Raw genomic sequence first — 13861 nt, 5'->3', positions numbered from 1 at the left:
CAGTTCCCAACATTCCTCTCAACAGCAAACAACTTCCGTTTGAAGCGGACTTTTTTTTTTCCATTAAGTATTTTTGTTGTGCTGAAACAGACAAAAGCTTCTCACACAAGTGTCTCCCCACTTCACCTCTCTCACCTTTTCTCAGGTTATGACCATTGGAAAAACACTGGTCAGGGCTCCCACTGTCTCCACCTACCCCACGTATCTGCTCTCTCCTCCTTACTAGAAACTCTGTCAGCAAGGAAGAGTCTGGTGGCTCAGTCTGAAGCTATTCCGGCACATTCTGCTGGAGGCTGGATCACGGCAGTCAGGGGCACACACTCTTGTGGCGTTCCCAGCGTCTCTCGACTTTTTATTTTAAGGCCTACCAGATCCTGCCATCGTTCGGGGTCACCTCTGACTGGGCCTGTGGACGGCAGTCATGCTTCCTGGGTCGGCAACAGTCACCTGAGCAGATTCGGGGTGGGCAGTTCCACGCCTAAACCACATCTCCAGTGGGGCAAAGAGCTGAGGGATATAGCATAGTCTGTAGCGATGTCCCCTCCGGACTGGGGTCACTAACACCGGACTCTGAGCCCCTTCCTCACAACAATACCAAGGAAAAACGAGGAAGGCTCCACTGGTGATAAAGTACTTATTTTAATGAATTTGTTTTGAACACAATGTAAAACATTACTGTTTTAACCACAGCTAAATTCAAACTTCAGGACGGCCCAACATTAACAAGTTCATTTTTACAAAGTCTTTGGCTACAGATTATCAAATATATAATAGAGTTCAATTTAGTGTTCTCTGTCACAATAGTAAAAATAAGCATTTTCTGATACCAAGGTTATCAAAAGTGTCCCACACAAAATCTTCTTCTTAAGCAAGTTAAAGTATAGAACCTGATGGTGTGTATTTGTTAAAAACTAAAAAGGAAAACTTCACATCTTGAACGTCACAGAAGCGCTTCTTAGCCAACACAAACACCTAATAGAGGAGCAGGTACCGTTCTTGGTATAAAAAGTCATACCGCAGAATTTGAATATTATAACCAGACTTTTAACCCAAATAAAGCAAATAAGCCTATCATGCAGTACATTTTCTTGTCTGCTCTGTTCGCTGCCAATGAGAAACCAGACTTAATGCTGTATTACTGCACTGGAGCAGCCTACCGCGCGAGGTTCGGCTCAGTGACTGGGAGCAAATGTGTGAAGGCAATTCTCATGAGGGCTGAGAAGTCTCGCCAGAAAGCGGTGTTCAGTGAAGATAAACCTTGCGGCATGTGTACATGTCTATTACACAAAGACACCCATGTGCGAACTCACAAGAGACAGTCAAAGAAAGCCCCGAAGCGGTGCGCACTGGAGGAGAGGTACGGACGTGACACCATTTTTGTGGAGTCTCTGAGACACGCACCAACACATTGACAACTGAGTCAGGAGAACATGTGACACAGTGACTCTCTTCAGCTGTGGAAACAAGGTAAGGACAGAGACAGCCCAGGTTCCAAACACACGATAAAGCGCAGATAAGTAACAAGAAAAACCTCACCACTAGCCTGGCATCGTGGCCCGTGCCCGTAGTCCCAGCATTTGGGAGGCCGAGGTAGAAGGAGATTTGAGGCCAGCCTGGGCTACAGAGTGAGACTGTCATTGCAAAAAGAAAAAGATACACACAAATTGTAACCCTGCTTTTCTGAGGAGAAAGTCATTTTTAAAACAAGAGCCTAAGAAAAACTTCAAACGGAGGCTCAAATTAACAGTGTGGTCTCACTGAAAAATAACACTTGAAACTAAAATAAATAAAATTTCAAGTATTTTTAACATGGGCAAGAAATATAAAAACAAATTTATACACCAAATATACACTATCAGTTTATTTTCAGTTAAAAATTATTTAGGAAAATTCTCCATGTTCAAAATTAAATAGGAGCTGTCTTCTATATACAGGAATTACACTGTAACTATGAAGTAAAGGTTTAATTCTGCAGAATTAAAACACAATTAGAATCATTCAAAAACTGAAAAAAATACTGAATTTTATAAGTGTGAAAGAAAGCCTTAGAATTTTGCAGTAACAAGTGAACTTTTTCTAACATTTAAAAAATTATCCTTTTATCAATATAAAACTGTTCAAATAATTAGGAGAATCTCTTATATCAGAAAAATAAATTCACATGATACACTCATGACCCCAAGAGTTACAATCAGCAGAGCGGTGTCCCTGACACAAAGCATTTCTTCCTTGTTGTCTCGTCTCTCCTTACAGATAAGCTTACTTCGCATCACTGACACGGAAATCCGGCCACACACTAATAGAAAAGTAACTCTCCCTTTCTTCCTCCTAAGCGCAGGTCAGGTCGTCAGTCTTCTTTCTTGGCATGCCTCTTAGCTGCATCCAGCTCCTCGGTGGTGGGCTTGGACACTGACGAGGCGGTGCCATTGGAAGACGGCTTCACATCTGGTTTCTTTTCACCCCATAAAAACTGCTGCTGCCAGCCAAACAGCATCCGGCTCAAGATGTCCTCGACGGGAGCGAAAGTCATGGGGATGCTCTTTGTCATCATCATTCTGACCTAGGGGGAGAAATGAATCTTGAGTCTCAGAACAAACACTTTGTGTTTCTCAAAACTGAGACAGAAAAATAAATAATGGAGTAAAATGTATTTTTTTTAATCTACAGGAAACAAAATAAACTTGATTCTGGGAAAATCTCCAAACTATGAATTTAAAGAATATTACTCATCAAAAGTAATACCAAGTACATTTTGATGGACCTTGTACACCAAATGAGGTATAACCATTGCTGAAGAAAGAGGAGGGAAGGAGGGAGAGAGGCAAAGAGAGAAAGAGAGAGAGAGAGAGAGAGAAAGAGAGAGAGAGAGAGAGAGAGAGAGAGAGAGAGAAAGAGACAGAGAGAATATTATCGACAGTCTGCACCAGCAAACAATACTGCTACTATACATCTGCTTTGAGTCAAAACTGTGGTAAATACTTTATACTCATCTGCACATTCAGTTTAACACAGCAGTTACTGTCGAGGGAAGCAGAGTCCTGGCTCTGACAGGCAGCTGACTTGACCCACACTGAAAGGCTAGTTAAGTGAGGAGCAGGATGCGATACAGCTTTGGGTTCAATCCCTACTCAACAGCACACCATTGTCGACGGTCACAGACTCGCGGGATGCAGACCATTTCTAAGAAAGGCTACAGAGGCTTCCCTCCACCCATCTCTTCTGTTTCAATAACGTGCATGCAGATCGCAGAGAACGGACTGTGGACCAAAGCATGATTCCAATCCTTTACCTAGCAAATCATACTACCCGGAAATGTCCACATTTGAATTAGGCTGGTCCCAAAACGGATGCCGGGAAAACTCTGGGGCCCAATACAGTCTAACAGCCAGTTCTTTCAGATCACAGAAAGATACCAAACCAGAAACTTCTGAGATCACATTCCTAAAACAGATCCAAACACAATCCACCTTCTTGGGGTATGAAATCAAGAATAAAGTCTCATTCAATGTGACATAATATAGGGGCCTGGAAGTTACAGAATGAGTATATCCAAATTAACAAAATCATAAATGAAAAGAGGGCATAACAACAGATAGAATCATTGGGTCATACTTCAAAACCCTGCACTCCACAAAATTGGAAAATCTAAAAGAAATGGACAATTTTCTCAATAGATGCCACTTACCATGGTTAAATCAAGATCAGATAAACAATTTAAATAGATCTATAACTCCCAAGGAAATAGAAGCAGTCATTAAAAGACTCCTCCTGCCACAAAAAAAGCCCAGGGCCAGATGGGTTTAGTGCAGAATTCTATCAGACTTTTAAACAAAAGCTAATACCAATACTCCTCAAATTATTACACAAAATAGAAACAGAAGGAACATTGCCAAATTCATTTTATGAGACCACAATCACCCTGATACCCAAACCACACAAAGACTTAGCAAGAAAAGAGAGTTACAGACCAATTTCTCTCATGAACATTGATGCAAACAACAACAAAAGCCCAACTCAGAAACTGAGCCCAAGAACACATCAAAAAGATCATCTATCTACCATATAAACAAAATGAAAGAAAAACAACCACATGATCATCTTATTAGATGCTGAAAAAGCCTTTGACAAAAATCCAATACCCCTTCATAATAAAAGTCTTAGAGAGATCAGGGATACAAGGGACATTGCTAACCAATAGCAAAACAAACATCAAATTAAATGGAGAGAAACTTAAAGCAATTCCACTAACATCAGGAACAAGACTATTCAACATAGTTCTTGAAGTTCTACTTAGAGCAGTAAGACAACTGAAGGAGAATAAGGGGGTAAAAATTGGAAAGGAAGAAGTCAAAGTGTTGTTATTTGCAGATGATATGATAGTATATATAAGTGACCTCAAAAATTCTACTAGGGAACTACAGTGAAGTGGCTGAATATAAAATATACTCAAAAAGAATCAGTGGCCCTTTTATATACAAATGATAAAGTGGCAAAGAAAGATATCAGAGAAACACCACCCTTGACAATAGCCACAAATAATATAAAATATTTTGGTGTGACTCTAACCAAGCAAGTGAAAGACCTGAATGACAAGAACTTCGAGTCTTTGAAGAAAGGAATTGGAGAAGGCATCAGAAGATGGAAAGACTTGTCATGCTCATAGATAGGTAGGATCAATGTAGTAAAAATGGCAGATCTTACCAAAAGCAAAACTTGGGACATCTATCTTCCTCCCTCTAAGACTTGGGGAGACATCAGGGAAGAAATGTCAGGAAGAGGTTAAGAGCCAGAGTGAGTGGGGCCGTGGTGTGGAATGTGACTTCCAGCTGTGAAACAGCTGTGGCAGTCTTGCGGAAGATTTGGGTCAGGTTGGACCTGCCAGCATCCTGCCGTGGAGGAGGCAGGCATTCCTGATGCCCCACCACCCCCTGAGGATTTATAGGTAGGTTGGTCGTGGGTGCTGGAGAGGGAGAGACATGTTCTCAGTGGGGCAACCACTGTTAAGGCTCCCATAATCTCCTTTTAAAAAATTAAATTTATTTATCTTAGTTTATTTATGTGCACAGATGCTTTGTCTGCATGCGTGTTCGCGAACCATGTGTGTACTGGTGCCTGAGGAGGCCAGAAGAGGGCACAAGTCGGTGGGACTGGAATTGCAGGCCACTGTGAGCTGTACTCCCTGAACTGAATAGACCTTACCACACATAAATTAGACTCCTACAAAGCTAATTTAAAAAAAAAAAAAGTTGAAGTGCTCATTTGTAATTAGTTTGTAAATAAACATTAATCAGTACTTTGTTACGTGGTCATTTAAGTGACCTTGATAAAGCTGGTGTCTGCACACCTAGGTCATGACTGTTGGCTGTCCCTACAGTGGAATTGGCGGGCCACAGGAGAGCTGAGCCTGCAGAGTCCGCTGTTGCCAAACTACTCTCCCAGGAGGGCTCCCGTTTACACTCCCCCAAGTCCCTTTAAACTTAATTCCCTCATCTTCACTTCCTTTTATTTCCCTCCATTAATTAAGCTCGTTTTACCATTCTGCCAGTCTCTGAAACCACTTCCACCAAGGCCATCATCATACATGGCTTAATTAAAAAACCCTGAGCTTCCTTACAGTTTAACGCCATCTACCGGGCAGTCCCTTGCTCTGTCTCACAGGGACTGCTACACTGCAGCTTCTTCTAGCAAGCAGGGGATAAGCAAGCCACGTTTCTCAAAGTTCTTCCAAGTCTTCTCTGATGGAGAAGGGATGCAAATTTGACCTAGCTCAAAACAGACAAAAGTTTTATCTTAAAAACTTTATCTTGTGTCAGGGGACTGGAGAGATGGCTCAGAGGTTAAGAGCACTGACTCCTCTTCTAGGGGACCCGGGTTTAATTCCCAGCACCCACATGGCAGATCACAACTGCCTGTAACTCCAGTTCTGGGAAATCTGACACCCTCTTATGGCCTCATCGGGCACCAGACTCATACACGGTGCACAAACATATATGCAGGCAAACACATACACATAAAATAATAAGAAAATTTTAAGCCTATGTGAATTTTACCCAATAATGCATTCCTATTTAACATGTTTAAAATTAATTGCCACTGAGATCATCATTAATGGTAGAAAATAGATCACACTTACAATATGACTTTATACAGAAAATGCCAGAACTCACATATCCCTTGGGACATGTGTAAGCCTAGTTCAAGAAACACAGACTTGTGCAAACTTGCAAAGCCTCCATTTCAACAGAGTCTGTGGACCTATAGTGCTCGAGGGCTTTTCCCTCAGTGGATGAGCTTCCCGTTCATCTGCTTTCCCTGTGGCTCGGGTCTTATCAATCACGAAGTATCTGAAAAAAAAAGTATGTGATTTCCCTGTTTGGGAAAGTGGCTGACCATGGACGAGCATTCAGCTAGCCTCAGTTCTGAGTGAAAAGAAGACAAGGAAATTGCAGAGAGATGGAAGAAGGAAAGGAGGGAAAAGGAGGTATTTCACATATTTCTCTCAAGAAAGAAGAGAACCATAGATGGAGGTAGGAAAAAATTAGCTTTTATATATTCAAATATAGCTGTAAATACACATGACTCCCCCACCTCCAAACTTCAGACATACTTATTTTTCACAAAAACACAAAGTAGTATCAACTTAAACCATACCCCAATTTTACAAACAAGGCAGGCCCACCTATACCACCTCTGATTTCCTCCCTACATCCACTACTCTCTGGCTTCCAATAAACCGCCTGCCTGTCCTATCCAACTGCGAACATCTCCCAAGGACAAATGGAGATCCGCAGAAAAGCTTCCAAAAATCCCGATGCATGGAGAAAACTCCCAAATGCATCTTCTGGTATTCAACAGTAAAAAACCAAGTGTTCTCGGGACTAGCTTAGCCTGAAGGACCCCACCAAGGGAAAGGCGTCTACAGCTTCGTGATGCAGACCGGTGCACGGGAGTCCCCTCACCTTCACCGTCAGGAGAAAGATGGTGTACAGGAACATGAGGTCGTGCTTTGACATTGCCAGGTGCTGGGTGTGCTGTAGCGTGAACAGGACTGACCCCAGCAGCGTCACCTTGGAAGGGCTGAAAGGAAATGACATTTGAGGTCAGTGACAAGCATACTGTGTCTACAATTTTCTCGGAACGCTCTGTAAACATCATTAGTGAACAGTTAACAGACGCTAACACAGAATGAGCTCCCAAAGACAGAGGAGAGAAGTGGGGAAGCCTCTCCTGTCGCATGATGTAGACGCACCACTGACAGTGTCAGGATGCTGTGGACACGGCGAGTGAGACACAAGCAGTCACTCTGAAAGCAGTGGGAGCCCGGCCAGCTCACACCTTTAATCCCAGTACTTGAGAGGCAAAAACAGTTCAAGGCCAGCCTAGGCTACACAGAGAGACGTGAGCCAGCTCAAGTCTATCACTTTGCTTCCCTGAGCACAGCAGGCCAGTCTTAGCCAATATCTTAAGAATTAAGCTGAAAGTATGAAACCATTATACTGCTAACCTACCAAGTCAGGAGAATTTTTATCTTACACACTTATCATGCACTTAAGGTATCCCAATAAAGATCTCTGATAAACTATAAACTATGAGGATGCTGCACTACAACAATGACAAAAGATTTTTATAAGTCAGTTTATTTTTTTAAAGGTTATTTTAGTATTATAAACTAAGAATTGGGTTCAAAACAGTATAAGATCCAGACTTCACATAACAATCTAACTGAATAAGTATCATTCCTTACAACTGTCATTCCTCAACTTTTATTGCATATTTCTAATTTTTTTAGTATTTTAAGACAATTATTAATATATTTACTAGTATATATATATAAAACTATGTTATAACACATACATAAAATTGAACATTTCAAAGTATAAAAGGCAAATGAGGGGCTATGGAGATGGCCCAATGGGTAAAGTGCTTGCTATCCAGTGTGGAGCCCACATTGGGTCCCTAGAACCACCTAAAAGTCCCCCAGCAGTCCCAGTGCACAGGAGGTAGACATGGAAATCCCCGGAGCAGGTTGCCCACTCAGGATTCCTAAAGCAGTGAGCTCCATATGCATGAAAGGCCTCAGCTCAATATGCAAGGTAGAGACATGTCAGTGAAAACCATGACATCAGCTGGGCACACAAACATGCCCACCCATGTGAACACACATACACACGTACATACATATGACACCCCCCACATGGAATTAGATTTCCCTTGATGTTATTTTGTTTCTCTAATCATTTGGTTCCTGTGCTAAAGCAGCTCACTAAGGAATGGGCTTTGACATACACACTGACCACTATCGATAGTATTTTCCTAAAGAGAGACTAAAAAATAAGTGGCTTGTAGATTATTTGGAAAGGACACTGGGGAGGATTTAAGGAAGATTATATCAAAGTATTAGATTTGCTATGAAGATTGAGACACACTGGAAAATTCTATTATTTCCCTGTCATAGCACAACCATGGATCAGAAGCTGGCTGACAATGACAGGCACTCCTCGTCCAAGGGAAAGGAGACAGCCCTGGCGCCAGGACATTTTAAAATCCAGCAGATCAAGTTCCACTGGGATTCCAGGGCTAGGGCTGCAGGCACCATGTTCTAATTTTATACAGCGTGGCTCTGGCTTCTGTACTTCAACTGTAACCTGTGAGCCCGGCCTATCTTGCTCCCCGCTCCTTCCTCCAAACTACTTTCCCTTTTTTGGTCCCCTTCCCAGTTTCGGGACTTATTCCCTACTCATACCTACACGTCTCATCCACGAAAAGCTGGGATCTGCATATGACGAAGAACAAGCCCACATGGTGTGTCTAAGTAGGCTTCTCTGTTGTTTCCATGTGTATGAGCGCTTTGCATGCATGTATATACTGTGTACCACGTGTGTGCCTGGTGCCCACAGAGGCAAAAAGAGGACATCAGACCCACTGAACTGGAGTTGCAAAGTGTTTTGAGATGTCACATGGGTGCCAGGAACTAAACCTGGGTCCTCTGTAAGAGCAGCAAGTGATCTTAACCACTGAGCCAGCTCTCCAGCCTCTAAGCTTTTTTTCTGAAGGAGGGGAATCCACAGAAAAGTGGTGTTATTTTAAGATCTCATCTGGGAAAGTGAACACTTGACGGAATCTGCTAATTTTCTTCCCATTGCGATTGCCATTTGTGTCTCAGGTATATTTCAGGCACATATACAGTTCCAAAAATGCTCTTTTGGCCCAGATCTCGGCATAATATAAACACTTACAAGGACATCTTCAGCCACTCATTCCCTGTTGGCTTCCAATCTCCTTTCAGCAGCTGCTCACAAGACGTGACAACAGCACCACCTGCCCCTAAAAAGAAACACACAAACAAAGATATTTAACCAATTTTCTTAAGAAAACACATAGCAGGGGAAGTCAGAATTTCCCCTCCTAGTTTCAAACCCAAGATTACCAAAATAGAATTCTTGAGAGGAAGAAAAAGTTGTCTTCTGTGTATTGACATCTGAGACAGCAGCATTCTCTCTCCCCAGCATGACAACCACCTGTGTCACTGTTACCTAAGGCTAGCGCTGGGGTCTCAAGCACAGAGACATATATATACACATATACATATGTACATATATATACATATGTACATATGTACATATATACATATGTACATATGTATATATATGTATATGTGTATATATATGCACACACAATAGTTTTATGAAAAGTAAGGGCCTCTCTTTCTATTTCGTTCCTTGATAACAGCTAGTTTTAGCTGCAGCATACTGTAACAGAGGTTACAGAAATCTGTTCATTCTTACATATGAAGGAACAGGGTAAGTGACAGCTCAGCTGGTAGGAGCTCCTGCCTCGTATGCAGCAGTCCCTGACAATGCATAAACCGGGCATGGTAGTGCTTTCCTGTGATCACGGCGCTCAGGAGGTAGGGGCAGTGTGGTCATAAGTGCAAGGTCATCCCCAATTACAAAGTCTACATAGTCTACATGGTCTACATAGTTGAAAGAAAGAAAAGAAGGAAGGAAGGAAGGAAGGAAGGAAGGAAGGAAGGAAGGAAGGAAGGAAGGAAGGAAGGAAGGAAATAAAATAAATATAAAGCAATTAGAACAGTGTGACTATGAATACTTGCTACTTCCAACAGCTCACAAGAATGGAAAGAATATAAAGCAATTTGTTTTCGTTTTTACAGAGGGGCTTTCTAGGCTGCTCTAAAAAATCACTGTGTAGCTCAAGCTGGTTTCAAACTTGCGACCTCCTGCCTCAGTCGCCCAAGTACTCAGGTTATAGGCATGCACCACCATGGCCAGACTCAGCAATGTTTTTTTTAATTTACACAAGCCACAAAATTTCTTATTAAACTCATTTTATTTATGGCAAAATAATTAATTATGATTCCATATGGTTCAAGGACACCTAAAACAATTATTCATAAGAAACTTTACAAAGCCATGAGGTTCCAAATAATGGCTGATCACTAATACTAATGTAAGTAAATCTTAAATTAACTTTAGTAGCTAAAAATGAAAAGGTTTCCACTTTCCAAAAAGATTTATTAGAGTATGTGATTCCCCACTCCTGGAAGCAGAGAAGTATTCAGGAGCTACAGTACATCGATAACAGGATACTTATGAACACATTAATCTTACCTCGGGCCCATCCAATAGTTATCATGACTATCCAGCTATTTCGGTAATAGTTACTAGCGTGTGTGACTCCGCTTACTATTTTCCAGGTTCTGGTCACTTCCTTCATTCCCGCAGCCAGCATTTGAATAGGCTGATAGGAATAGCCCTGGGAAACTAGGTCACGTGGGCAAAAAAATACAATATACCTGAAATGAAAATTAAAATATTTTAATATGTAAATAATATCAGAAGAACAGAAATAAAATTGAAACCACCATCACTAATAGCATGGCATAACACAAAGAAGGCAATTATCCATAAAAGCTTGGAACATAATTTCACGAAAAGCAGACTGGACACTAGGTTGTTTTTTAATCTACACAAAACATATATAATCTGTCTATGCCGTGATGAGAAAATGAAGTCATATACTTTGCAATACTCCACACAGTTTTTAATTTACCCATGCAGTTTTAGAAAGTCTTTAAATGTAGAAGTGATTTACAGGAAGTCAGGCAATGGACAGAAAAGGCATATACACTTAAATAATAAGTTGTATATATACTCTTAATAAAAGTAAACAATACTTTGTTATCTATTAGAGGTTACATTAAGAAGACACTAGTTTTAATTCATGCTAAAAAAAAAAAAACACTCAAAGAAGAACAACAGCCATACTACAATGACTCTGTTTGCATTCCTTAATTCTATCTTTTAACATGTGCTAAAAATCTATTACAACAGCAGTTTGGGACTTTTATATTCAGCTATGTGACACTATAACATACAGTCTATAATATATAATCATTGCTACTTCTGAGTCCTAAGTTTCACCCTATTTTTCTAAAGTACAGATACACATATTAACAAAAACCCTGTGCCCGGCTGAGTTGCCATGGAGTAAGGGAGCCACCCACTGTCATGCTCAGCAGAATCACACAGAAGCACGGCAGACAGACGACTCCACTTGCTCTGTAACCTACGGTAGCTAGGTGATGTCCCTCTGATGAGCCATTGGCCCAACAGTCATTAGTTAAACAGCATGTCTCCACCTTAAGTTTGTAACACCTAAAATACCTTTACCTTGTAAGCACCCAGAGAGAATACACAGAGAAGGGAAAAGAAATGAAAGGAGAAGATAATAATGGATTTCTCACACGCTGTAAAACCATGTAGATCACATTAACAGGAAGACAAATGACAAAGAGTAGACACTAGTCTAGAACAGGACACAACCAACAATGTAAGCTAAACCAGTTTAAACAGGGTTTAAGATGGGAGCACAATTTAGGTTAAAACCAGAGGCTGAGCAGAGAACAGTGCTTTGTTTATTCCCAAGTCTCCTTTTCCATCCAAGTCAGTATCACTTAACTGAGCCAATCAACACAAGCCACAGCCATGTTAGGCTAAAGCAACAACTCTGCTCTGCTCTGCAGCTAGCACCCCAACAGTTAGGAATCCATCGGTATGTCCTGAAAATGACTATAAAACAACAGCTCTTATATAGACCGTCATCTAAATCTCACTACAGTATGCTTGGGAGTTTAAAGAAAAATTCTGAGGCATAAAAACAATACACAGAAAATTATAAAGTAGGTACTGTTCCCATAAGTAGATTTTTTTTCATAAATAGATTTTTTTAAAAAAGAAAACTTGATCAAAAGTATATGCTGTGTTCGAACAGTGGATATACACTGGCAGAACCAAGTTCTTGCTTGTCTTTACCAGTAGATGGCGCTAACCTCCAGATGTGAGCGACACGTGTGCTAAAGATGACCTTGCTATCTGAGTCCCCAAATAATCTGACTCTTAAATTCAGAAGACACAGACAAAAATTTATTCTAAATATTAAAACTTCTATTATTAAAATAGTAAAATATACTGTCTGGAAGCCAGCATCATTTTTCATATTTAAGGAACTGTAAGGACAACATTCCTATTTCCAGAGTTCAAAGCAATTCACTGCTTATGCGCCAACTGAAAGATTAAATAGCCAAAGTTTCAATCCAGGATGCAGCTACTCAATATTTCTGTACCCTGGATAAGTCACTAACCTCTCCATGACTCACTTTCATAACCTGTTAAGGATAAAACAGTACTCACCTCACCGGATTTACCAGAGTTTCAAAGAGTCAACATTAGAGACCAGGCATAAAAACTAGAGCTATGCACCAGGTATACACTGAGCACAAACCAAGACTGAATGGTCGTGACACCACAGCAGAGTAAACCACACCCCAGTGACACCACAGCAGTGTAAACCACACTCCAGGTTTAGAGATGGGTAAGACCAAATGTACATGAGCAGAGAACAGAATAAAATGAATTATCAACGTCAGAATATTCTAATTTTCTTATATCCTTTGCCCAATAAGAAACAGAATTCTTCGTGTGTAGGTAAATTAAGTATTACATAGGTAGCAGAGATAAGAAATAAAAACCTCATAGTCCTGGATTTGAATGAGAAACGCGTATCAACATGAATCATTTTCTTTGTCGCGGCCCTGATTCAGTGCAGTGGCGCGGGCGCCCTAGCAATACCTTTAATGCTCTGAGTGAGGCTTAGGAGAGCCATTTCTCACTGAAAGAAACAAAAACTAATTCCAGAAGAAAAGTGCAAGAATCTTATAATACCAAGACACAAGGGCTGGAGGGGAGAGGAAGGGGGAGCTCCTCTGAAAAGTCTCCCGCTGGCCAAAGATTCACAATTAGTTTCAAAAAATGACAAAAACTGAAATCGGTAGAATCTCACAAAACATCCTTTTAAAAAACTGACCATCTTTGCAGGGTGACCAGCAAGTCAAAGAGCCAAGCCACCTCCCTCCCTGCTTTTCTGTGAGTAGTAGGACAGGCTCACCAAACACCAGGGAGTCAGAAGTGTCCTTCCAGACGCCTGTATGTGTGTGCTCAAAAATACACTCTTCCATCTCTGCTCCTAACATACCTTTTAAATGTAGGGGCATACATTTACAGGCATGAAAGTGTATTTCATTCGTTGGATCATCTAATCAAAATCTGTAATTCCTTGCTACTCAAATCCAGAAATCAGAGCACAGAGCGATCCGTTCTTTTCTAAGTCTATCTCCTCACTCTGAACAGTACTTAGCGGCTCCATTAACAAGGGGAAGTTTCTGCATTGATAGGATGCTGGTCTAGAAGTGAGACAAAGCAGCGTTTTTAAAAAGCCAACTGATAAGATACCAGACATTAATGAATCTGAGAAGGAAAATGGAGGAGGAGGAGGAGGAGGAGGA

General features: G+C 41.0%; 1 protein-coding gene across 2 annotated transcripts in view; it reads right to left on the bottom strand.

The window, feature by feature from the left end:
• Positions 1-625: 625 nt before the first annotated feature.
• Tmem38b (transmembrane protein 38B) overlaps positions 626-13861 on the bottom strand; it is a 30871-nt gene continuing 17635 nt past the window's right edge. For both annotated transcript variants that reach the window (XM_005362194.3, XM_026786838.1), the window contains exons 3-6: positions 10629-10813; positions 9237-9324; positions 6960-7077; positions 626-2560 (exon numbers count right to left, since the gene is read on the bottom strand). In XM_005362194.3, the coding sequence (XP_005362251.1) occupies positions 2348-2560; positions 6960-7077; positions 9237-9324; positions 10629-10813 (604 nt within the window). In that variant the 3' untranslated portion in view covers positions 626-2347. The remainder of the gene's footprint in view (positions 2561-6959; positions 7078-9236; positions 9325-10628; positions 10814-13861) is intronic.

This window comes from Microtus ochrogaster, linkage group LG5, assembly GCF_000317375.1.
Source record: "Microtus ochrogaster isolate Prairie Vole_2 linkage group LG5, MicOch1.0, whole genome shotgun sequence".
NCBI lineage: Eukaryota > Metazoa > Chordata > Mammalia > Rodentia > Cricetidae > Microtus > Microtus ochrogaster.
This window is presented reverse-complemented; position numbering and strand designations above follow the sequence as displayed.